Source organism: Palaemon carinicauda, chromosome 16 (assembly GCF_036898095.1).
Source record: "Palaemon carinicauda isolate YSFRI2023 chromosome 16, ASM3689809v2, whole genome shotgun sequence".
Taxonomy (NCBI): Eukaryota; Metazoa; Arthropoda; class Malacostraca; order Decapoda; family Palaemonidae; genus Palaemon; species Palaemon carinicauda.
This window is the reverse complement of record NC_090740.1, coordinates 74,701,186-74,724,910: the sequence shown is the minus strand read 5'-3', so window position 1 is coordinate 74,724,910 and position 23,725 is coordinate 74,701,186. Positions and strand designations below refer to the sequence as shown.

Genomic DNA, 23,725 nt, shown 5'->3' with positions numbered 1-23,725 from the left:
CCTCCCTATGAACCATTATGCCTGACAACAGATCGCCACAATTTGGAAGACGGTGTTCCTACTAGCTTTGGTCTCTCATATGACATTGCCCATTCAAGGGAATGAGGAGAGTTAACGTTTAGCTTCGTCCCTGAGTTTGTTGCCAAGACTCAGAATTCGGGAGTGGCAGATCCCCGATTCTACTCTTTCCGGATTTCGAGTCTCCGCTCCGTAACAAATGACCCTGATCATCTCTTACTCTGCCTGGTGAGGAGTTAGAGGCTGTATCTCACGATAACAGCCACAGCCCTTCCCCTTGTGCCTGCAATTTTGTAAGCACAGGGAGGAACAAGAGGAGGATCACCAAGAACACCATCCCTGCTTAGATTCGTAAGGTCACAGACTATGCCCTGAATCCGAACCCTCCTCCTTCACGTCTCCCTAGAGCTCACGATGTCAGGGGCGTAGCTACGTCCCTGGCGTTCAAGAGAAATTTCTTAGTGACACAGGTTCTACAGGCTGGGGTGTGGAAATGTCAGAATACATTCACAGCCCACTACCTGCAAGATTTGACCCACAGGAGACTCAATACGTTCTTTATTGGCCCTGTGGTGGCTGCACAACAGCTGGTATAATAGCTCAAGCTCCGTATTGGACAAGTAGCAGAAGGTTAAGGGCACTGTTACCCAGTTTTAGTCTGCGTGAATGAAAAGGTTTGACCGGGTCTTATTCTTTTCTTCATCCTCCCCTCTCTCTGGGAAAGCAACATCCTGGGCTCTCTGCATACGCTGACCTCAAACCACTGCTGGTAAACCATGCTTCCTTGTGTACCTAGTATTAAGCTAATACTGTTGCATCCCCATACCCTGGTGAGGTTGTATTTGGAAAGTCTTGGATATAAAAGTTTTCCTACAAAGACTTGGAATAACTTTTACCTGGAGAATCAATTTACTAAATATCTCAACACAGCTTGCGTAGGGCGTGGACCTTGCGTAGCAAGGTTTAGCGAGGTACAGGTTCTCCTTATTTTGGGTACAAATATACTCAGATAAGGAGCCCCCCGGTAAAGCCAAAAGCCAGATTGGCAGGGACGTCCACCCCCTAATGAGTGAGTCACCATTAACAAATAGCGTAGGTTTGTATTCTAGTTAGGGAATAAATGACAAATTCGGAGATAATTTGTATTTTTCCTAATGATACAAACCTTTAGCTATTTATACAAACTTACCCACCAGCCCTATCCCCCCCATGAAGTCCTATCTCCAAGCAAAGTGAGCTGAATCACGGGTGTGTAAGAGTGGTAGGAGGCTACCCCCATACCCCCGCGAACTAGGGGAATGGGTTGGTAACCCTCGCTAAATTTTAATGACTTGCCTTTTCAGCTTCGCCGAAAGTAATACCCGTAATAAATAGCTAAAGGTTTGTATCATTAGGAACAATACAAATTATCTCTGAATTTGTCATATCTTTTCTATTTCATATATTGTAAACAGATATTAGCTTTTACATGGTCTAAAATTACATCCAACTAATGTACATATAAATGTAAAAGCTGCTTTAGTTTATAAATGTTTTTGTTTTAAAGTCCACAGTTACCATTAAATCTTTATAATACAGTAGCAGTAAATAATCTTTTATTATTTGCCAAAAATTGCACCTCCCATTTCATGTATTTCTTTATCTTTCAGATTCCCCAGTTTTGTAAATGTGAAAATTGTAGATGAAGAAGGTCTTAATAAGGTAGTGCCTACCGTGTGGTGGAAGTCGAAAGATGATTGTTTTGCGGAAGAGGACAAGAAAGAATATGATAATGCATGTAATATTGTCCGCTGCGCAGTTGAAGGTAGGAATTGGGGATTGTTGTGCTCTACTTATTCATTTATAACAACTGGTATTAGTATGTTAACTACACCTCAATGATATCATATTCTGGGGTATAAGGTGGTAAATTTTATTTTCAAAAGTAAGTTTTTTGTCTATGATATTGTACTGATTTACTATTCCTGTTCAGATTCAAAATTTAATGTTGATTATAACTTATCACAAATACAAAAAAAAAAAAAAGAATTCTCTAACATATGAAAAAGTTTTGGTTTCCTGATTCTTATAGTACTGTACTATTTTAATTTATCTTAGAATTGAATTTTGATAGCTCAGAAAAAATATCTGCAGACATTTACATAACGATGATTATTAATCATTAATGGAGGAGCACTTTTAAAGGATAAACATTGCTTTATTTCAAGGATATTTTGTGAAATTTATGTCTATTCCTTCTTCAAAGGAAAAACATGGTCTAGTTAAAAATAGAAGTTACATAAAAACTACAAAAATGTTTGTAAACACTTTTTTCCCAATGGAGAGACATGATGGGGTATAGGGCACTAGTGTAAACAATGTCTTCCCCCAGCTGCTGACGTCTTGATTTCTCATTCTATTCTATGCCCCAGCAGTGGTTGATTGTGGTTTTTAAAGGGTTGATTTAAAATGTTGACCACAAATTCAAGGTCCAGTAGAAGTTTACTTTTATTATTGGAATAAAAAGTATTACCTTTAACTAGAGGTGGTACACATTGCAAAGTTAATCTATTATATTTACCAAGGCACTTCCCCCAATTTTGGTGGTTAGCCGACATCAAATAAATGAACAAAAGGGGACCTTTCCTCTTTCCGCTCCTCCTAGCCTGACAAGGGCTGCTAGGTGCCACAGCCCAGTCTTCCCCGTTATCCACCACAGATGAAGTTTCATAGGCTGAATCCCCTACTGCTGCTGCCTCCGAGGCCACTAAGACGACCGAAGGAAGCAGCAGGGCCTACCGGAACTGCGTCACAATCGCTCACTATTTATTCCTATTTCTAGTATGCTCTCTTGCCTCTCACTTCTATTCTCTTATCACCCAGAGCTTTCTTCATTCCATCTATCCACCTAAACCTTGGCCTTCCTCTTGTACTTCTCTCATCAACTCTAGCATTCATCACCTTCTTTAGCAGACAGCCACTTTCCATTCTCTCAAAATGGCCAAACTATCTCAACACATTCATATCCACTCTAGCTGCTAATTCATTTCTTACACCCATTTTCACCCTCACTACTTTGTTCCTAACCCTATCTAATCAGGATACAACAGCCGTACTCTTCAGACACTTCATCTCAAACACATTCAATTTCTGTCTCTCCGTCACTTTCATTCCCCACAACTACGATCCATACATCACAGTTGGTACAAACACTTTCTCATACAAAACTCTCTTTACATTCATGCCGAACCCTCTATTCTTTACCACTCCCTTCACTGCCTCCAACACTTTGCATCCTTCATTAACTCTGATGCACATCTGCTTCCACTCCACCATTTGCTGCAACAACAAACCCCAAGTACTTAAATTGATCCACCTCCTCGAGTGACTCTCCATTCCACATGACATTCAACCTCGCACCACGCTCCCTTCTCGTGCATCTCGTAACCTTACTCTATCCACATTAACTCTCAACTTCCTTCTCTCACACACCCTTCCAAATTCTGTCAATAATCGTCCAAGCTTCTCTTCCGAGTCTGCAACCAGTACAGTATCATCCGCAAACAACAACTGATTTACCTCCCATTCATGATGACTCTCGTCTATTAGTTTCAATCCTCGACCAAGCACTCGAGCATTCACCTCTCTCACCACTCCATCAACAAACAAGTTGAACAGCCATGGTGACATCACACATCCCTGTCTTAGCCCCACTCTCACTGGAAACCACTCGCTCACTTCATTTCCTTTCCTAATACAGGCTTTACTACCTTTGGAGAAACTTTTCACTGCTTGCAACAACCTTCCACCGATTCCATATAACCTCATCACATTCCACATCGCTTCCCTATCAACTCTACAACATGCTTTCTCCAGATCCATAAACACAACAAACACAACATACACCTCCTTGCCTTTTGCTAAATATTTCTTGCATATCTGCCTAACTGTAAAAATCTGATTCATACAACCCCTACCTCTTCTCAAACCACCCTGTACTTCTAAGATTGCACTATCTATTTTTTCGTTAATCCTATTAGTCAGTACTCTACCATACACTTTTCTAACCACACTCAACAAACTAATACCCCTTGAATTACAACACTTGTGCACATCTCCCTTACCCTAATATAGTGGTGCAATACACACCTACTGGTACCCTTAACAACATAAAACATATTAAATAATCTCACCAACCATTCAAGTGCAGTCCTTTAACATCTCAGTTCTCACACCATCCATTCCAGGTGCTTTTCTTACTCTCGTTTCATCTAGTGCTCTCCTCACTTCCTCTCTTGTAATCTCTCTCTCATTCTCATCTCCCATCACTGGCACCTCAACACTGACAACAGCAATTATATCTACCTCCCTATTATCCTCAACATTCAGTAAACTTTCAAAATATTCTGCCCAGCTTTTCCTTGCCTCCTCTCCTTTTAACAACCTTCCATTTCCATCTTTCACTCTCTCTTCAATTCTCGAACCATCCTTCCTTACTGTGTCCACTTCTTTCCAAAACTTCTTATTCTCTTCATATGAACGACCCAATCCCTGACCCCACATCCAGTCAGCTGTCCTCTTTGCCTTGGCTATCTTACGTTTTCCATATTTTTCTCTCTATATCTTTCATGCTTCCCTACACAATTACTCTGCAGCTTTCTTCAAATGCACTCTTTTTCTCTTCCGCTCTTATCTTCACTCCTTCATTCCACCATTCACTACTCTTCAACATGCTCTCTCCAACAATCCTCTTGCAATCCCAACAAAATTTTCTTTTTCCAACTTCCACTCCTAAATTACCAGTTTCTCTCACTTTCACTCCTGTCATATTCCATTTCCAACCTTTCTTGATACTCCATTTTTACCTCAAGTTTTATTAGCTCTTCAACCTTCACTACCTCCCTTTTACATCCCCCACTCTATTCCCCCACTCTTTTGCTACAACTAATTTTCCTTCCACCAAAGAATGATCAGACATTAATACTAGGCTAATTTAAGCAAAATTAAATGTGCATTCTTTATGCGTTTTTGACTGAGTATAAGCATATTCTCTACATGTGTGATATACCGACTGTAGCAAAAGATTTATTGACTTCTTACATGAAGCTAGTTGATTTTGATACAAAAGATATAACAGCTAATATAAAGAATAAAGGAAAGGTTTAATTTTTTTGGTCAGACTCCCTCCTTTCCCCCTTCCATTTTCTGCTTCATTTACCTCTCATGCTGAATCTGTTAATGTAGGCCAGGTTAGTGGTTTGAGCATTGAAAAATGTAGGAAGTGCTTTGTTTAGATGATTTAAAAGGGTAATTGTTCCGGTTAGATACAAACCCTCCGCTATTTATAGGGTATACTTTCGGCGCAGTTGAAAGACGAGCCATAATAATTTTAGTGAGGGATAAATACCCCATCTGCTAGTTAGCGGGTGGGTGTTGGGGTAGACTGGCTACCCCGCTCACTCACACCTCTTTGCTGAGTAACCACTTTACTTTATGGCTCGGTAGAGGACGGACATGCTGCCAATCTCTCCTGCAAGACTTGCCTTGATTGTTTTTCTGTTTTATTTTATTTTTTTTCTTGTGTTTTCATTTATCTTGCATATATGTGAGTGTATATATGAATAAATGGAAATATAGGTTTATGTTGTTAGATACTTGTAACTTTAATTACTGTTGACAACGTTATCGACTGCCTCCCCCGTAAGGGAGTTGTCATTGATGCCCTACCCTGCGCTGATGTTTGTTTCCTTACTGAATTAAAGTGCATAACAGTTCAGCTCCCTTTCGAGGAATTATCTTACAAGGAAGGTGACTTATTCCCCGAATAGTGTATTTTGTGCAGCGGAGCATGAATTGTTATTGATCACAACTTCCTTTTTTCACAGGTAGCTCGTAAGCTGTCCACGTTACGAGGTAGCATTCGCTGTCAACCTTCAACTTGATGTTCCTCCTTCAAAGGGAACTTTTCTCTCTCTCGTAGGGAGTGATTTTTTTTTTACGCCTATGCTTTTTTCTCATAGAGCTGGGAGAAAGCTTTACTTAGGCTTTGATCTCTTGCGGAAGGATTTCTCTCTCGTTCGCGAGAGATTATTACGCCTATGCTTTTTTCCCATAGAGCTTGGAGAAAGCTTGTCTTAGGCGATGTCCTTCTTTGGGAGGACTTCACTCTCGTTCACGAGAGAGATATTATTAAGCCTATGCTTTTCTCCCATAGAGCTTGGAGAAAGCTTGTCTTAGGCGATGTCCTCCTTCAGGAGGACTTCTCCCTCATTCGCGAGAGAGATATTTTACGCCTACTCTTTATTCCCATAGACCTGGGAGAAAGCTTGTCTTAGGCGATCTCCTTCGGGAGAACTTCCCTCTCGTTCGCGAGAAATAACTTGTAGGAGTTTGCTGATCCACCAGGGGCGGTGGCATAGCATTCTCCGAAGCAGGACTGCCTCTGGGCACCGGCGGTCCCCCATTACGCTTATGGTTCTCCTTCAGGGGCGGAGCGAGAGCCTTATCTTAAGCGACATTCTCCTTCGGGAGAACAAACCTCTTAAGCGTAGGTGTTATTTTTTAACCTGCTGGTTCTCCTTGATCCTTTGGGGTCTCGTTACGATCACCGTTTTGGCGGGCGTGATCGTGAGCCTTCGTGCTCTTGTCATGTTGATCCTGCTGGTTCTCATGACAGTAGGAGTCCTTCAGGACTCCTCTCGAAACCTTTGGGTTTCAGTTACGCTGAACCTTCGTGGTTTCATAACGATGGTGACGTTGAGCCTTGGGGAAATTGTACCATCAATCACGCTGACCTTTTGGGGACTCATGACAGAGGAACCTCGGTTCCTCGTTACGCTGATCCTTTGGGATCTCGTAACATTAGTTACGCAGAACCCTTGGGCTCTCGTAACTATAGTCGCTTTGTGACAGGAAAACTTCGGTTTCTCGTTACGCGGATCCTTCGGGGTCTCATAACATTAGTTACGCTAAACCCTTGGGCTCTCGTAACTTTAGTCACTCTGACACTTCGGTGTTTTGTGACAGGGAAACTTCGGTTTCTCGTTACACTGACCCTTTGGGATCTTGTAACATTAGTTACGCAGAACCCTTGGGCTCTCGTAACTTTAGTCACTCTGACACTTCGGTGTTTAGTGACAGGGAAACTTTGGTTTCTCGTTGCGCTGATCCTTCGGGGTCTGGCAACACAGGCTACGTTAGGCCTTTGGTCTCTCGTGCCCTTAGTCACGCTGATCCTTCAGGGTCTCATGACAGAGAAACTTCCGTTTCTCGTTTGCGCTGACCCTTCGCGGTCTCGCAACGCAGTTCACGCTGAACCTTGGGTTCTCGTGATCATAGCCATACTTATATGACAGAGTTTGCGGACTCACGTTGTGTTGATCGTTCGCGCTCACACAACACAGGCTATCGTGAACCTTCGGGTGAACCTAGTAGTGAGTACTCTCGCCACACTGAGAGCTCTTGCACGTAAATTGGCGCGCACGATCAACCTTTTGCGCACACGACCGGATTGGCGTGCATGACCAAATTGGTGCACACGGCCGATCTGGCGTGCATGACCAAGTTGGCGCTCACGTCCGATGTGGCGCGCACGACCAACATTTTGCGCATACGTCTGGATTAGCGTGCACGACCAAATTGGCGCGCATGACCGGATTGGTGAGCTCCACCAAATTGGCGCGCTCGGCCGATGTGGCGCGCTCGGCCGATGTGGCGCGCACGACCAATTTTAAATATCTAACTTCCTACATATATACAGTATAACTTTATCCCGCTGATTTGTCGGGCGTACGGCAGAAATTCAAAATTGCCGATAGATGGTCAGGTGATCATACCTGTGCTCCCTCTACCCAGGTACTTGGAACCATTCCCATTTGTCCTCAGAAATTTCCTGCCGTCGTTCTAGCAACACGTTGGAAATTCACTCTACTTTGTTTGGGTTTGCTATAAGTACAAATTAGTGAAGTACCCATTATTTGGTTTTTCTTTGGTTGATGGCTTTCGCTGATATTGGATTTTCCTAGATTTCTTTTTCACACGGATAAGATAGATTTTGTTGGTCGGATTTGATCAGTTTATTTTAACTTGTTTTCTGGATATTCAAGATGCCTGACTCTGTTGTTAGAATGTGTGTAAAGGGGTGCAAGACCCGGCTTCCAAAAGCTGCTCTTGATCCCCACACAGTATGTAAGAAATGCAGAGGACATGTATGTACATTTCTTTTTCTTGCAAGGAATGATAAGAATATACTAACTTACAAAGCAAAGTATTTAATTTTTGTAATGTAAAAGGAAATATATTATTTTTAAGAAAATATTTGTCCTATTAGTATAGTTTCTTTAGATAATCATCGATCTATTATCAGAGATTAAAACTAGCGTACAGTCAAATTTACGCTACGTAGTACTCATGACGATCGATACAGTCCCTCAAAATACTCTGTATCGTTATCTAATATTTCGATATTGGGAATACTAATATTAATCGTATAGCCTATTGGATGCTCATTTAAGCCCTTGGTGAAAGAGTAGAATCTCTCGCAGCGGGCAGGTCTAAATTATGGTCTGATGTGAAAGAGTTAAAAAGAGCAAGTTTCAATGCTTACATCAGTGCAGTGGAGGGTGCGGCTGCTCGGACCCTTCGTTCTCCTAGCCCTGGACCTCTTCCATGTTCCCCAACCCCTGGGAGAAGGAATGTCGACAGGCGAAGGGAGGCGAGAGGCATTAGCCCCCGAGCAGTCGTCCCCTCGAACGTACCTGTTGACGCTTCCCAGGATGCTCGCCCTCGCCATGGGAAAGGCGAGGTAAAAGTGTTATCTTTGCCGTCGTATGACGCAGCTCACAGACGGGGCTGGCGTCTTACGTATTTCCCTTCCTGCTAGACAAGAAGGAGAGTTGCTCGTCATTCAAGGAGTTGGACTACTTCACGCCAAGCGTCGAGTAGTTGGAAGTCATGACGCCGAACGTCAAGAAGTTGGACGTTGTGACGCCGAGCATCAGAACCTTGGAAGGCATGACGCCGAGCGTCGACTAGTTGGACGTCATGACGCCGAGCGTTGGAACCTTGGAAGTCATGACGCCGAGCGTCGGAACCTTGGAAGTCACGACACCGAGCGTCTAGAACTCGGACGTCGTAACGCCGAGCGTCAGAGCCTTAGACGTCAAGCTACTAACGCTGCTGTAAGAGTTAGACATGATGTTTGACGCCAAGCGTCGAGTAGAGGAACAGCTTACCAAGCGTCGGGAACCTGGTAGCCATGACGCCGAGCGTTGTAAGGAGGAACATCATGCTAAGCGTCGAGAGACTGGTACGCATGACACCGAGGGTCAAGGAGTTGGACGTCGGGACACCGAGCGTAAGAGCCTCGGACGTCATGAAACAGAGCATTGAGATCGCAAACGTCATAGTTCCGAGCGTCAAGATCGCGAACGTCATAGTATCCGAGCGTCAAGCGTTGGAACAACGTGACGCCAGGCGTCATGATATTGGACTCCTTGACGCCAGAAGTCAGGATTTAAGGAGTTGACGTCTGTACCTCGATTATAGACCTGTCGGAAGAAGGGATCGACGGTCACCTTTCCCCTAGTGATCATTTAGAGGAAATCTCGGAAGGAGAAGATCCTAAGACCCTTCATCCTTCGGTGGATGTAAAGAAACTTATGAGAGTTTTTTCCAAAGAGTTTCCTAATTATTTTGTTCCTGCTGCTCCGCATTCCCCGCCTTCAAAGTTTACGCTAGGGAAAGCGTCGAAGGAGTCTCTGTTCATGAAGATGGTGTTGTCTTGCTCATCTAAGAGAGCCTTGAGAATGATGGGAGACTGGATGCATTCCAAGAAGGACCAAGGAAAGACTGTTTTCTCTTTTCTCCCCAGCCAGATTGACTTCCAGATCTAGCGTTTGGTACGAGACTGAAGAAGTTCTCGGCTTGGGAGTTCCTGCCTTTGCCCAAGGAGACTTTTCGAGTCTGGTGGACGCCCCTCATCGGACAGCCATGAGAAGAACCAAAGTGCTCTGGTCAACGTCGAAGCTTGATAATCTTCTCAAAGGCGTCTTCAGAGCTTTCGAGGTGTTCAATTTCCTTGACCGGACTCTGGGAGCCTTCAAAAAAAAAAAAAAAAAAAAAAAAAGTTTATGCTTTGTAGGATGGGGACACTGAAAGACTCATCCACATTGTCTTGCATGGATAAAGCCTTAAGAGACAGATCCAATGAGTTGGCGGCCCTTTTTACGGCAGATGTAATGAGTGTGAAAGTTTGTCGGAGAGAGAGTGGAGAGAGTATGATCGCTATGTAAGGCGATTGGAAAAGGACAGAATTAGGAGAGCTAGATCTTCGAGTGTTCTGTGTACTAGGTCTTCTGATAGTCAAGTCCTTTCTAACTAGTCTAATTCTAATATTCTTGATCCTAGCCCTAAGGTAGTAGCACCAGACCCTCTTGCGGAGTCGCAGGTAAGTGAGCCTACTATGAAGGATATTATGGCTGCTATTTCTGCCTTGGGTGTTAAAGTGCAATCCCTTACTTCGGATAACGAAGTGATGGCGGTAGTGCGTAGTTTGCAGCGCAAGTTCGGGGACAGTGCTAGTGCGGTGGAGGGTGCGTCTGTTTGTGTCTGTCATACTCCTAGCCCTAGACCTCTTTCATGCTCCCCAACCCCTGGGAGAAGGAACGTCGACAGGCTAAGGGCAGTGAGAGATGTTGAACAGCGAGCGGACGTCCCCTCGAGCGATCCTGTTGACGCATCCCAGGACGCTCCCCCTCACCGTAGGAAAGGTGAGATGAGGACGTGTTCGTCATCCTCGGAAGATGCCAAACCCAGACGCGGTTGGCGACAACCTCAAGAATCGAGACCTCTCAAGAGGCGCAGGTCCCCTGTTACGTTCCAGCAACCCTCTTGTAGCAATTGGAGCTCTCCGGAGAGATTCCTGTTGGAGGAGGACGACGACGCGTCCGCACCTAAACAGAGGTGTAGGACGCATAGCTCTTCGGAGGAAGAAGACGTGCAGATTACGTCAGTTCACGCTTCTCCCCCTCCCCTGGATTAGGAGGTGTCGCAAGGGGCATCACCACCTCTTCGCCAGAAGACCCCAGCTAGAGTCTCCGAAGCTGTAGACGTAAGTGCAATGCTATCTCCAGTTGTTCCCCAGCAGCAAGAGGTACCGCAAGCAGCGTTCTTGTCAGAGCTTCAGCAGTCCATTACGTCTCTGTTTGACGTTTACAAGTCGCAAGGACTAAGAGAGGAAGCACGCAAGAAGGAACCTAAAGACGTCAACAGACCCAGGAAGAGGATAAGACCGGAGTTAGGACAGCGAGACGCTAACAACCAGCAAAACGCGGACTCGCTGCAAGTTGCAGCGCTCATAGACGCTCCCTCACAGCAAGCTGGACGCGTGACGGGAGGGGACAAGGATCGTTACGCTCCCTCGCAGCATACTGGACACATGCATGACGCACGCAAGCAGGATGATGCCCATGATTCCCCCATTCGTTCGACATCGGAAATCGCCAATCCTTTGGAAGAGATCTCAGAGGAGGAGACGCAAGAAACTCTTCATGAGGCGGATCTGAAAAGATTACTTGCGGTATTGGCGGACTTATATCCGAATGATTTTCAGCACACCACAGTGTTGGCCTACATCAGGAAACAGGGAGGCACTTGTTCAAATTCCCTTTACGAGGTAGCCAAAGATCTCCTGCTGTAGGCAAAAGCGAACAATATAACTCTGATAACACGCTTCATAGAGGGAGAGAAGAATGTCAGAGCGGATCTTCTCAGCAGAGGAAGACAGGTTCTCACGACAGAATGAACCCTACATCACGTGGTGTGCAGCAGGCTTTGGAATCTGTGGGGAGAACCATCAATAGACCTCATTGCGATACAGAGAACAAAGAGGTTACCTGTTTACTGCTCTCCAGTCCCAGACCAGGAAGCAGTGGCAGTGGACGCCTTCCTCGTGGAGTGGGAAGGACTACTGTAGACATGTAGGTTACCTGTTTACTGCTCTCCAGTCCCAGACCAGGAAGCAGTGGCAGTGGACGCCTTCCTCGTGGAGTGGGAAGGACTAGACGTACGCCTTCCCCCATTCAGGATCCTAGACAGTGTCACGAAGAAGTTTAGGGAGTCGAACAATGCCCGCATGACCCTGATAGCTCCATTTTGGCCCATGAGACCGTGGATCACAGAAGTAATGGAGTGGCTAGTAGACATCCCCAGATTGTTACCTTGTAGGAACGATCTGCTCGAACAGCCACATATAGAGAGATACCATCAAAATCTCCTCGCTCTCAATCTAACTGCCTTTTGACTATCGAAAAACTGGCAAGAGCGAAGGGCTTTTCGAGGTAAGCTGCAAGAGCAATTGCGAGAGTGAGGAGGACGTCCACAATGAAGATGTACCAATCAAAGTGGGACGTGTTCAGGGAATGGTGCAGAGTTAACAACATTTCCTCTTACAGTACCTCTCTAACTCAACTGGCAGATTTTCTGTTACACTTAAGAACCCAAGAGAAACTAGTAGTATCAACCATCAAGGAATACCGCAGCATCCTAGCTTCCGTCTTCTGTCACAGAGATATTGACGTGTCGGGAGACAAGGATCTCTCGGACCTCATAAGGTCCTTTGGGTCAGTTAAGAGGAAGGACAACCCACCCCCTCTTGGAATTTGGATGTAGTCCTGATGTTTTTAACCTCTAGCAGGTTTGAACCTCTCAACAAGGCTTAATGGAAGGATCTCACTAAGAAGACCCTATTCCTGGTTGCGTTGGCAACAGCCAAGAGGGTAGGAGAATTGCAAGCCTTTAGCAAAAATGTAGGCTTCAATGGAGAGAATGCAGTCTGCTCGCTGCAACTAGGTTTTCTTGCCTAGAACAAGAATCCTTCTCAGCCATGGCCCAGATCCTTTACCATACCACGGTTAACTCATTTAGTAGGACAGGAAAAGGAGAGAGGCCTTTGTCCAGTGAGGGCCTTAAATTTTATCTGCAGAGGACCAAAAACATGAGAGTACAAGCAGACAACCTCTGGTGCTCGATGAAGAAACCTACCCTTGTCAAAGGATGCACTGTCATTCTTTATCAAGTATTTAATAAGGGAAGCTCACTAGAACTGTGACGAGAAAAGCTTCGCAATCCTCAAAGTCGAAGCACACGAAGTAAGAGCTGTGGCAGCTTCAATGGCTTATAGACACAACAAGTCTATGAAATTGATTTTGGAAGCGACATTCTGGCGAAGCAAGTCAATCTTCGCAGATTGTTATCTAAAAGAGGTACAGACCCAATATGAGGATGGTTGTTCCCTAGGTCCGTACTTTGCCTCCGGCTCCGTAGTTGGAGAAGGTACTACTGCCTCTAACCTATAACCTTGTTTACTCCCTTGCTTTTTCTTGAACTTTATCTCACAGGTTGTCTGTGAAGGTTGTTGCAACCTTCCACGGTCTGGAGTGCAAGTCTAAGTTAAGTTTATGGAATGTGTTTTTAGTGTGTTAGTGGGTCAAGTGGTCAGCTCATTGTCCATGGCTATGCCAGGATAGGAATGGTGGTGGTCTAGTCATGTTAAGGTCGAGGACTGTGTGACAGCCCCACAGAGACTTTCTACATCCCCCTGGGTGGATCGCTGGGTCTCTCAAGGAATGCAGGCGAATGAGGCAGGAAAACTATGAAGCCAGCTTCCTTATCAGGTAGAAACCAGATTATTGGTACAGCTAATTTGTAGCGATTAATGATTATACGAAATTCCAACGGTTCTCTAACCCGCCACCAATGGTGTCAATCAGCTATATATATGTAACTACCAGGGAAGTTAGATATTTAAAAATGGTATTTTCATTTTAAAATAAATTTTTAAATATATTTACCTGTTAGTTACATATATAAAAGGTCCCTCCCTTCTGAGAACAGGGGCATGGAATTTCTGAGGACAAATGAGAATGGTTCCAATTACCGGAGTAGAGGGAGCACAGGTATGATCACCTGACCATCTATCAGCAATTGCCGTGAATTTTGAATTTCTGCCGTGCGTGCGTCGAATCGGCGGGATGAAGCTATATATATGTAACTACCAGGTGAGTATACTTAAAAACTTATTTTAAAATGAAAATACCATTTTGGCGCGCAAGGCCGATGTGGCGCGCACGACCAAAATGGCGCTCATGGCCGATGTGGCGCGCACTACCAAATTGGTGCGCACTACCAAATTGGCGCGCACTACCAAATTGGCGCGCACACGACCATATTGGCGCGCACGACCACCTTGGCGCGCACGACCATCTTGGCTCACGCAATCGGTTGAAGTGTGCGAACAACCCTTTTGACAGAGTTTTTCGAACACTCGTCGTATGAAGTGTTCACGAGTGCACAAGAGTTTTACTCTCATGACAGAGTTTTCGAACTCTCGTCCCGTAATTGTTCGCGCGCACCCATCGTCATCAAGAGTTTTACTCCTATGACAGAGGGATGCCTGCTTCCTAGGGGTTTCCGAATCTCTACAGGTAACTATGACACAGTTCCTTTGGGTCCTGGTCACGTAACACGATTCCTGAAAATTCCATCAGGAATCAGCAACAGAGTTCCTGTGGGTTCTCTGCACAACATCCCTTAAGGTTGTGAGAAAGGAATTCACAAATAGATTCTGAACCCCTATGTTTTCATCCGAATCTCTCGGTTTCCGCGATCCAGAGTTTTTTCTGAAAACTCTATGGTCGACCTCCTCCCCTACGGGATGGGTCTTCCAAAGGTGTGACTTGATACGTCACTCTACACTTCCAGCTGACTACTATATCAGCTAGTCTGGTTTTGCCAGCACCGATCCTTTCATTTTCGAACGAACCACCATCATCTTTCCTCCACCTTCCCACTGAGTGGTTTGGTTAGCAGACGGAAATGAACAGGGAATGAAAAATTCTTTACATTCTAGTTCATATCCCCTGGCAGGCCTTGCCTGATTTAAACGGTAGTTTTCTCACTCGCGAGAAAGCGTTCGATGGCAACCCCTTCGGGTAAGCGGTCGATGGCAATTATGTCTGGCCTTCTTGAAGCAAGCCCCGACATAAGAGACTTCACCCTTTTCGGGAGACTCGTTCCTGAGAAGTTTTTACAGAACTTCAATGGGTGTTGTTAAAACTTCATGAAGGCCGTAACCCATCCGGAGCATGCGCTTTAGCCAAGACAAAACCGCAAGGTTATTGCCTTAAACTCGGTTCTACCGTTTGATGGAAGCAGCCTCCCCCGTCATTATACCCTGGGTATAACGACTTGTCTTTTTACATGATAGGCTTCCGAGACTTTTTATTCTATCCTTACATGGTTATTGTTTTGAACAATTAGTCCCGAAGGAACATTGTTAGCCGACGTTAAAAGAACGATAGCATTAGCGTGGGCAACTTTTCATTACATTTACGAACGTTTCAAACCCCTCCCACAGGTAACCATACATCCGTTTCTGTGTTATGAGCACTGGCTAGCCCCTCACATAAAGAGGAGGGGTAAACCAAAGGGGAAATGATCGCCTGTATAACTGTATATTTTGTTTGAGAACAGGTTTGCTCTCATTCAAGAAAATATTAGTTAGTCAATGATCAAAATTTTTTCGGCAATAATGTTGGGATTCCTCGCACATACATTATTTCCGCAACCAGATTTGTTGGAAACGTTTCCTGGAGGGAGAAAATAGGCATGCACTAGTTTCCTTACACGGAAGATGGCCTTTCTACTCATTTGGGCTTTTGACCAAGAGAGTTAGTGTGTTGTATGTTCCATCTTCTGATGTCTCCTACTCTAGGAGACGGGGAGAAGTAATCCTCAGCGTACAGTAGCACATGAAACCCTTTATTTTACCATTATTTAACTGATTGTTGATTCATAAAACCTGTATAAAACCAATCATAATGCTTCCTTTCTCCTGGAATGTGTTGGAAGAATGAGCGTTTTATAGTGGTGAAGTTGCTTTGATATTTTTTATTATTAACATTTGAAATGGTACTTAGAAATGCTTACAGACTCTTATATTTTAATTTCCTTTCAGAGGTTGAAAAAATTCAAATAGAAATTCTGCGGTTATTATTGAATGCCAAGGATGCTCCTATGTACCAGGATAGCAGCAGGGCCCTCTTCTTAGCTAAATTCAGAATTTTCCTCAAGGAGCATGCTCCTGGATCAAGGGTAAGTAATAGCATGTGGTATAATCATGTTTTATCATGTACTAGGTATTCAGATATTCCACTTTAGTTTTCATCCATTAGTGAGGGGAAAACCCCATATTTTATTCCTCTTCGGAAACCACTGTTTTAAATTTTTATTTTATTTAACTATCTTTGCTACATGATAATATGGTAAAGCAATAAAGGCTTATAAAATTTGCCTTTATGAATTATTTGTAGTAGAAATAATTTGTGTTATCATTGTCATAGTATCACATGTGCCTGAAAGAGAAAGAAGAAAACCTAAGTAAAATAAAGAATAAACATTAGAACTACCAGGAAACACAAACTGCTAAAGAGTTTCAAAAGTTCACAAAAAAAATTAAAGATTTGTGGGGTTAATAAGGCACTTAATTCTGTACTTAATCCTGATAGATTGGTAAGAATACAATTGGAACTATTAATCTTTACAAGGACTAATATGTACTCATCAGGAGATGAAATAATCAGAACCATGGAGAGAAATGCCTTTCATCAGGTTTGTACTTGATTTTTACCTACTAGACCAATTTGTGTAGTAATTATGCTACCTATTTGTTGCTCAAAGAAACAACCTTTTATTTGTAAGGAAAGCTGATAATCCAGACTTATTCTCTTAATTTATTCACCGTTCAAATGTCTGAGCTATAACTTACTGAAAGTCACCTCACTAGTTAATAACAGCTTTAAGTCTTAACCACAGCAGGCTAGATTGGTAAAGTAATCAGATCAGTCAGGAACCTGGGGAAATGAATTACTCTGTAATAAGGTTATCAAATAGGAACCTGATGTAAAGTATTAGTCAGTGAATTCTCAGTTCAGTTTCATTCAATATGGTAACAAAAATCATATTTATTGAAAAGCTTATGGGTTACAAATGTATTAGCCTACAGGAAGAGATTGTCTTCATCTTCATCATAATGAATGTTGTTGTTTGTTTTGAAAATGGATAATTATAACCATTAATTGAGCTCTCTTTTTTCTTTTTTTTTCCTGCTAGGTGCCTCCTGCAGGATTCACTCCACATCCTGTTATTCTATGCCTTTTCCATCGTCTCCTGAGTATATTCCATGAGTTATGGGTTCTAGAGAATGGTAACGTTGGTGTCGTCATCCCTCCTAAACTGTTTTATGATGGTTCGCTCAGTTATTTTGATACTCATCGGTTAGGTGGTTTGGAATCTCACTTGCACAAAACTCTTAACAAAGAGTTATCAAAATGTTTGCCGCGCTCAGACATTGACACTTCCAAGGTAATTGTTCGGTTGTTATAATTATATATTTGTTGTTTAATGTATTGGTTTGGTCTGCAAGATATTTTGATTCATTTCTGTATAAATAAAAACTGTCATTTAATAATAGATGCAGAACCAGGAGTTAATGTTTTATTTCAGAAGATGCAGTAGTAAAAAGTAAGTAAAAACTGAAGTGAAAGTGATCAGTTTGATGTTCTTTACTTATTATATACTGGAGATATATCATCCTCGGTCATTTAGGTCATGCAATTTTTTATATCCATACAATAATTAGAACTCTAAGGTTTTGAACGTCTTAAGGGGGCTGGCCGGATAATGCCGTTTTTTAAGGACAGGACTTTAACATTCATACCGCTTATTAAGGTGCTTAGGACATCTCCAAATTGCATAGCATTTTTGCCTCTGACCTTTGGTTTTGCGACGCCAGGGTGATTTATCATGAAAAGGAGTGTTTTTCAAATTCTATCTTCCTTGATAATTAATATTACGACCTGGGATTACTACCCTATATATACCTGATGTATACCTCCAATCTAATGAAGAGGTTTTTTTCTTAAAGTAATTATTTTGCTAGATATAAATTTTTTCATTATGGTAAAAAAATAAACCTAATAATCAGGGGAAAAAATATGAAAAAAAAAAATTGAAAAGAACTGCAACATTTGATTGTTTTATAAGGTCTTTCTAAGTTATATACCAAAATTCAATGCTATATCTTTAAAACTAATGGAAAAGATAGAATTTGAAGGTAAATTAGTATAGTTTTGACATACGGGCATTCAAAGTTTTTCTTTTTATTTTTGCAAAGACAGTATTAATAAATCATGATTATTATGAATTTTATGTTCATTTTGGATATTAATAAATAGAAGCAAAGTTATTTATCATTATTTAATCATAAATGAAGGTCATTTTGCTTAATATCTTGCTTCCTTGGGCGAGACGGTCGATCCTTCATCATCTCTCTCATTCACTAACTCTGCTAATTTTGCCGATATTACCCACATCTGAACTCTTATTAGAGCGAATTTTTTCTTCCTAATGTTAGCGAGATTTTGAAATTGTCTTTTTCTCTTTGGCATGATGAAATACTTGCCAAAACCGAGAAAAACACGTAATAAACGAGTGAACGTCAGAGGTCAAACTCAAACGTGTACTCTCTATGAGGTTTATTCAAGGACTGAAGGCTGAAGGGTGTAATTACCGTGTAATACATCGCTTGTGACTCGTGGAATCTATATAGATGCCAATTTGTTTTATATTAGAATGTATTAATTATCAAATTTTATGACAACAGAAGAAATATTGCATTTTCTTGTAGGGAACAATGTTTTTGGTTTTTTGAGTACCTCTTATTCTTTACCCTGTAACTATGAAAGTAAGAGGAATTTTGACAAAATATTTCGTAAACGCATTCTCCATTGCCATACGAAGCTCAGTGAATTTTTTTAGGATTTTATGATTTTCTTCCTATACCCCAATGTATCAGGATACTGGCCGGTCTCCTTAACCCTTTAACCCCCAGGCTATTTGGAAATTTCCAGCCCTTAACCCCCAGGCTATTTGGAAATTTCCAGCCCTTAACCTCCAGGGGGTTATTTTTTTCCCAGCACATTTTGCAGTATATATTTTTTAAATTGCTCTAACAGCCTTAATTTTTGTCATAGAGAGGTCAGGTTGGTCTCATTCTCTTGGAAAATGCCTGAATTTTTTCAAAAAATTATCAAAAATATGAAAAAAATAATTTTTATAGCATTTTTTTGCAAAGACGTACCGGTACGTCCATGGGGGTAAAGGGATGGCTTTTGTGAAACGTACCAGTACGTCCTTTGGGGGTAAAAGGGTTAATAGGTTTGCTGAAAGTAATCATCTGTTCCCTAGCTTGCAATTTGATTTTCATAAAAGCTATTGAAACAGTATTCTAAAAAATTATTTTTATGAAAAGGGTTATGGATGATGAAATGATGAAACAATTTATATTATTGTCTTTTCAGGTGCTAAGCAAGATTGACAATGCAACAGCTGGGACAAGTGCAATGGAAATGTGCCACAGTGAACCTTCTACATCAGGTGTGTTTACCAACTCATTTGAAGCATATTGTTTACATAATAACCCTTAAAAAACTGTTGCTCTGACTTATGGCAGGCTGACATAACTTCTAGATTCCATGAAGGAATTTGAATTTTTTTTTTTAAAGAAATATTTTTATTATTTTGAGAATTATTGTGCTATCAAAGATATAATGAATAATTATCATATTAAGTTGGTCAAACTCTTTCCTGATTAATTAATGAGAGGCCATCATTTTTTATTTATTGAAGTCACCAATTTTTGTTTTGTAATGTTAAACTAGCTCAGACTTTTTTAAAAAAAATAAAAATCCTGATAATTTTGAATAGTTTTGGTCTTAAAGACTTCTGTTGCTTTATTCTTGTAAAAGAGAACAAAACATTATCAATTAACCCTGTGGATATGCACATGGATCGCTGTATCCAGCTGCCAATTGCTTTGCTCTTTGTGTTAATGGTGCTAATCGTAGCTCGCTGAAATTATTATTTATCATTATTAGTATGAATCAAGGTACAACCTATGTTGGAAAGCAAGATGCTACAAGCCGAAGGGCTCTAACTGAGAAATCAGCCTAATGAAAAAAGGAAATCTGATTTTTACAGCTGATTATTTTGTATGTCATCTAAATCATATGAAGCATTCAGTGCATATATTTCAAGCATTTTTTCATTCAATGATCTCATTTTGCTTGATAGAAAGAGAATTGTTCCTACACTAAAAACAAACCCTCATTCTTTACTACAGGAGATATTCTAGCGCAAGCTGGAAAATATGGCAGAAAAACCTTAACAAGGTTGTTAACGACCGGACAGGTAATTACCCACCTGTCAGTGGTGGGGGACCGCCGGTCGGTAGCAGCTGTTTACCTTCAATCGAATTCTAGCCGTCGCAGTGGTAATACCACTGTTCCTGCTTTATTTGCTGGCAGACTAGAGTTTCTTTTTTTGAGTTTTGAATAATCCTTTTTCTTTGTAGATGATGTCCTCTATTTTGAGGAAGTGTTCATGACGCCTTTATGTCACCGCTGGATGTGGATCCTCTTTCCCTATGCCCCGTTATGGAGGTCATGGATGTTCTGCTACCCTGCGGAGGATGGGTTCCCCCGCCAAGTATGTAGAAGTGGTCTTCACAGTACCTTCTCCTCCTCCTCTTCATTGTCCTCCCCTCTTCGGAGACTAGGAGGGGGAGATAGAGAAGAGGAAGAGGAGAGATCGCACTCCTTTGCCCAGTCGTTCTCTCCGGAGTCATAGGCGACATAGGAGGAGACATAATCGTTCTTGCTCTTCCTCGCCTTCTGTCTCTTCACGAGATGTCTCACCGCTAGCCTAAGTGCTCTCGTCACAAACTTAAGAGCGCTTCCTTCTTACCCTAACATAGGGCATCAAGAGCGTATGCGCCAACATGCGCATACGCTCCAACAAGAGCATAACTCCATCACGCGCCATGCGCTCACCTACGCACAAACTCCTGCGCGCAACCAATCTTCTGCGCAATGGCACTCTCCTGCGCGATGGCACTCTCCTACGCGCCAGTGGTCTCCTATGCGCTCCCGCACGCCAACATTCTCGTACACGTGCGCATACGCGCTCAACACCATCCTACGCGACAGGTAAAACCTGCGCGTCAACTTCCTACTGTTAGAGGGTCTTCTGACAAGGCAGCCATGCTGCCTTCTCCCGCAGCGCCGGTGCTTACCAACTCGCTAGCGCTTTGCAACATGCCAGTGCTTATCAACACACCAGCCTTCTTCCGCATCCGCTAGGGAATTTTCTCCTGCGCACGCACGCTCCCTACATCTGGGACAGACGTGCGAGATAACTCTCCCGCACGCCCGTTTACGCCTTCACCTAGATATTCTCACCGAACAGACAGGCGAAATAGGAAGAGACGTTATCATTCTCACTCTTTCGCCTTCTGTCTCTCCCTGAGACTTCCTGCCTCGAGATTATATACACTTGTGCGACAAACCTGAGAAGAATGATCCCTCTCGTCATCGTTCTGCCTCGCTGTCATCGTCGTGCGAGGAATCATCTGAGAGACCAGGAGCACGGCCAAGGGCAAAGCACGTCCTAACCTTGAACCCTCTTCTTCGCATATTAGTTTGAGGGTCTCCTTCGGCTCTAGAAAAAGTCAGATAGAGCGCTTCTCCTTGCTTTTCTCTCTATCTTCAGAGAGATTGCTCTCGCCTTTGAATTCTCAATCTCTAACCCTTTGGGGTCTCGTGACAAGGAAACCTCGGTTTCCCGGTGTGCTATCCCTTCGTTTTCTCACAGCTAGTTGCTGAGACCTCGGGTTTTCGTGCATTTAGTCATGCTGACACTTCGGTGTCTCGTGACATGGGAGACTTCCGTTTTCCCGTTGCTCTAGCCCTTCGGGTTCTCGCAATACAAACTCTAGGGGCACGCACGTTCACGCTGAACCTTCGGGTTCTCGCAACACAACCTCTAGGGGCACGCACGATCACGCTGAACCTTCGTGTTCTCGTGACACAAGTCATAAAGAGTTCAGAGAGTTAGAGAGTCTTCGGACTCTTGTCACGCGAAGTGTTCGCGTACGCCCATCCAACACTACGCCCATAACAATCAGGAGTTTTACTCTTATGGCAGAGTCTTCAGACCCCAGTCACGCAGGTGTTCGCAGACAATTAGCGCTACACACGCAAATCTCCGATCATACTCTCGCGGGGTCAATCCCTCGTTCCCGTGTTTCAGACAGGACAACCTCCCTAATTCCTTTGCTGCCTATGAGTTAAGGATTTCGAGTCTCTCGGAAACCTTGAAAGAAGATGCAGGGGTTCGCCCCTTCTTCTCTTCGGTTGAGAGCAGAAGGGAAAAGGGAAACATGTTAGAGAGACTGAAAGAAAACACCCAGATAGCAGCGACGTAGAACGCAATGCCGAGGGCTTCGGCCGCTCTGTTCGTTATCCTGCACTTCATATGGCAGCTCATGAGCTGCCCATGTTACGAGGTAACACTCGTTGTCAACCTGCAACTTGATCAACTTATTGGGAAACTTAAATTGCTGACAGGAGGTTCGCCTCCAGGGATTGAGATCCTTCCCTTAAGAGGGAATGATAACCTTCCTCGGAATTGGACTGCGTGAAAGATTCATCCCCCTTCTCCACTTCAGACAGTCAGCAACCTTCCCTCCTTCGTAAGGAGTTGCGAACAGCTCAATGAGTTTTACCTCTTCTATCTCGTCCCTGAAGACTGTGCTTTCTCCCCTGGAGCTGGGGAAAAGCAAGTCTACGGCTTATGCCTCCTTCGGGGGGAACTTCTCCCTGGGAGTATGCTTGGCTCAGGCGATGTCCTTCATCGGGAAGACTTCTCTCGTTCACGAGAGGAGATTTTTACACCTACGATTTTTCCGTAAAACTGGGAGAAATCTTGCCTTAGGCGATGCCCTCCGTCAGAAGACCTTCTCTCTTGTTCGCAAGAGAGAGATTGTTACGCCTTCGCTTTTTTCCCATAGATCTTTAGTAAAGCTTGTCTTAGGCAATGTTCTCCTTCGGGAGAACTTCTTTCTCGTTCGCGAGAGAGAGATTATTACGCCTTCGCTTTTTTTCCCCTTAGAACTGGGGGAAAGCTTGTCTTAGGCAATGTTCTCCTTCGGGAGAACTTCTCTCTCGTTCGCGAGAGAGATTATTAAGCCTATGCTTTTTTCCCATGAATTTGGAGAAAGCTTGTCTTAGGCCAAGTCCCCCTTTGGGAGGACTCCTTTCTCGTTCACGAGAGGGAGATTTTTACGCCTACGTTTTTTCCCTAGAACTAGGAGAAAACTTGTCTTAAGCAACGTCCTCCTTTGGGAGAATTTCTCTCTCGTCCGCGAGAGAGAGATTATTACGCCTATGCTTTTTTCCATAGATCTGGGAGAAAGTTTGCCTTAGGCGATGTCCTCCTTTGGGAGGACTTCTCCCTCGTTTGCGAGAGAGAAATTATTAAACCTACGCTTTTCCCCATAAAGAGGGGAGAAATCTTGCCTTTGGCGATCCTTCCTTCGGGAAGACTTTTTCCTCGTTGAGAGAGAAAAGTTAATATGCCTACGCTTTTTCCCATAGGGCAGGGAGAAAGCTTGTTTTAGGCGATCTCCTTAGGGAGAACCTTCCTACCAATCACGAGAAGAAACTTGTAGGAGTTTACTAATCTACGCTCTTCCCTCTTACGCTTTTTGGTTCTCCTCCAGGGGCGGAGCGAGAGTCTTGTATTAAGCGACATTCTCCTTCGGGAGAACAAA

At 43.2% G+C, this 23,725-nt stretch overlaps 1 protein-coding gene across 1 annotated transcript in view; it reads left to right on the top strand.

Moving 5' to 3' along the window:
- The window catches only part of LOC137655775 (E3 ubiquitin-protein ligase RNF123-like), a 233,307-nt gene that overhangs the window by 114,357 nt on the left and 95,225 nt on the right, over positions 1-23,725 (top strand). The window contains exons 11-14 of the mRNA XM_068389912.1: positions 1,668-1,822; positions 16,013-16,149; positions 17,167-17,418; positions 19,416-19,491. Coding sequence (XP_068246013.1) covers positions 1,668-1,822; positions 16,013-16,149; positions 17,167-17,418; positions 19,416-19,491 — 620 coding nt within the window. The remainder of the gene's footprint in view (positions 1-1,667; positions 1,823-16,012; positions 16,150-17,166; positions 17,419-19,415; positions 19,492-23,725) is intronic.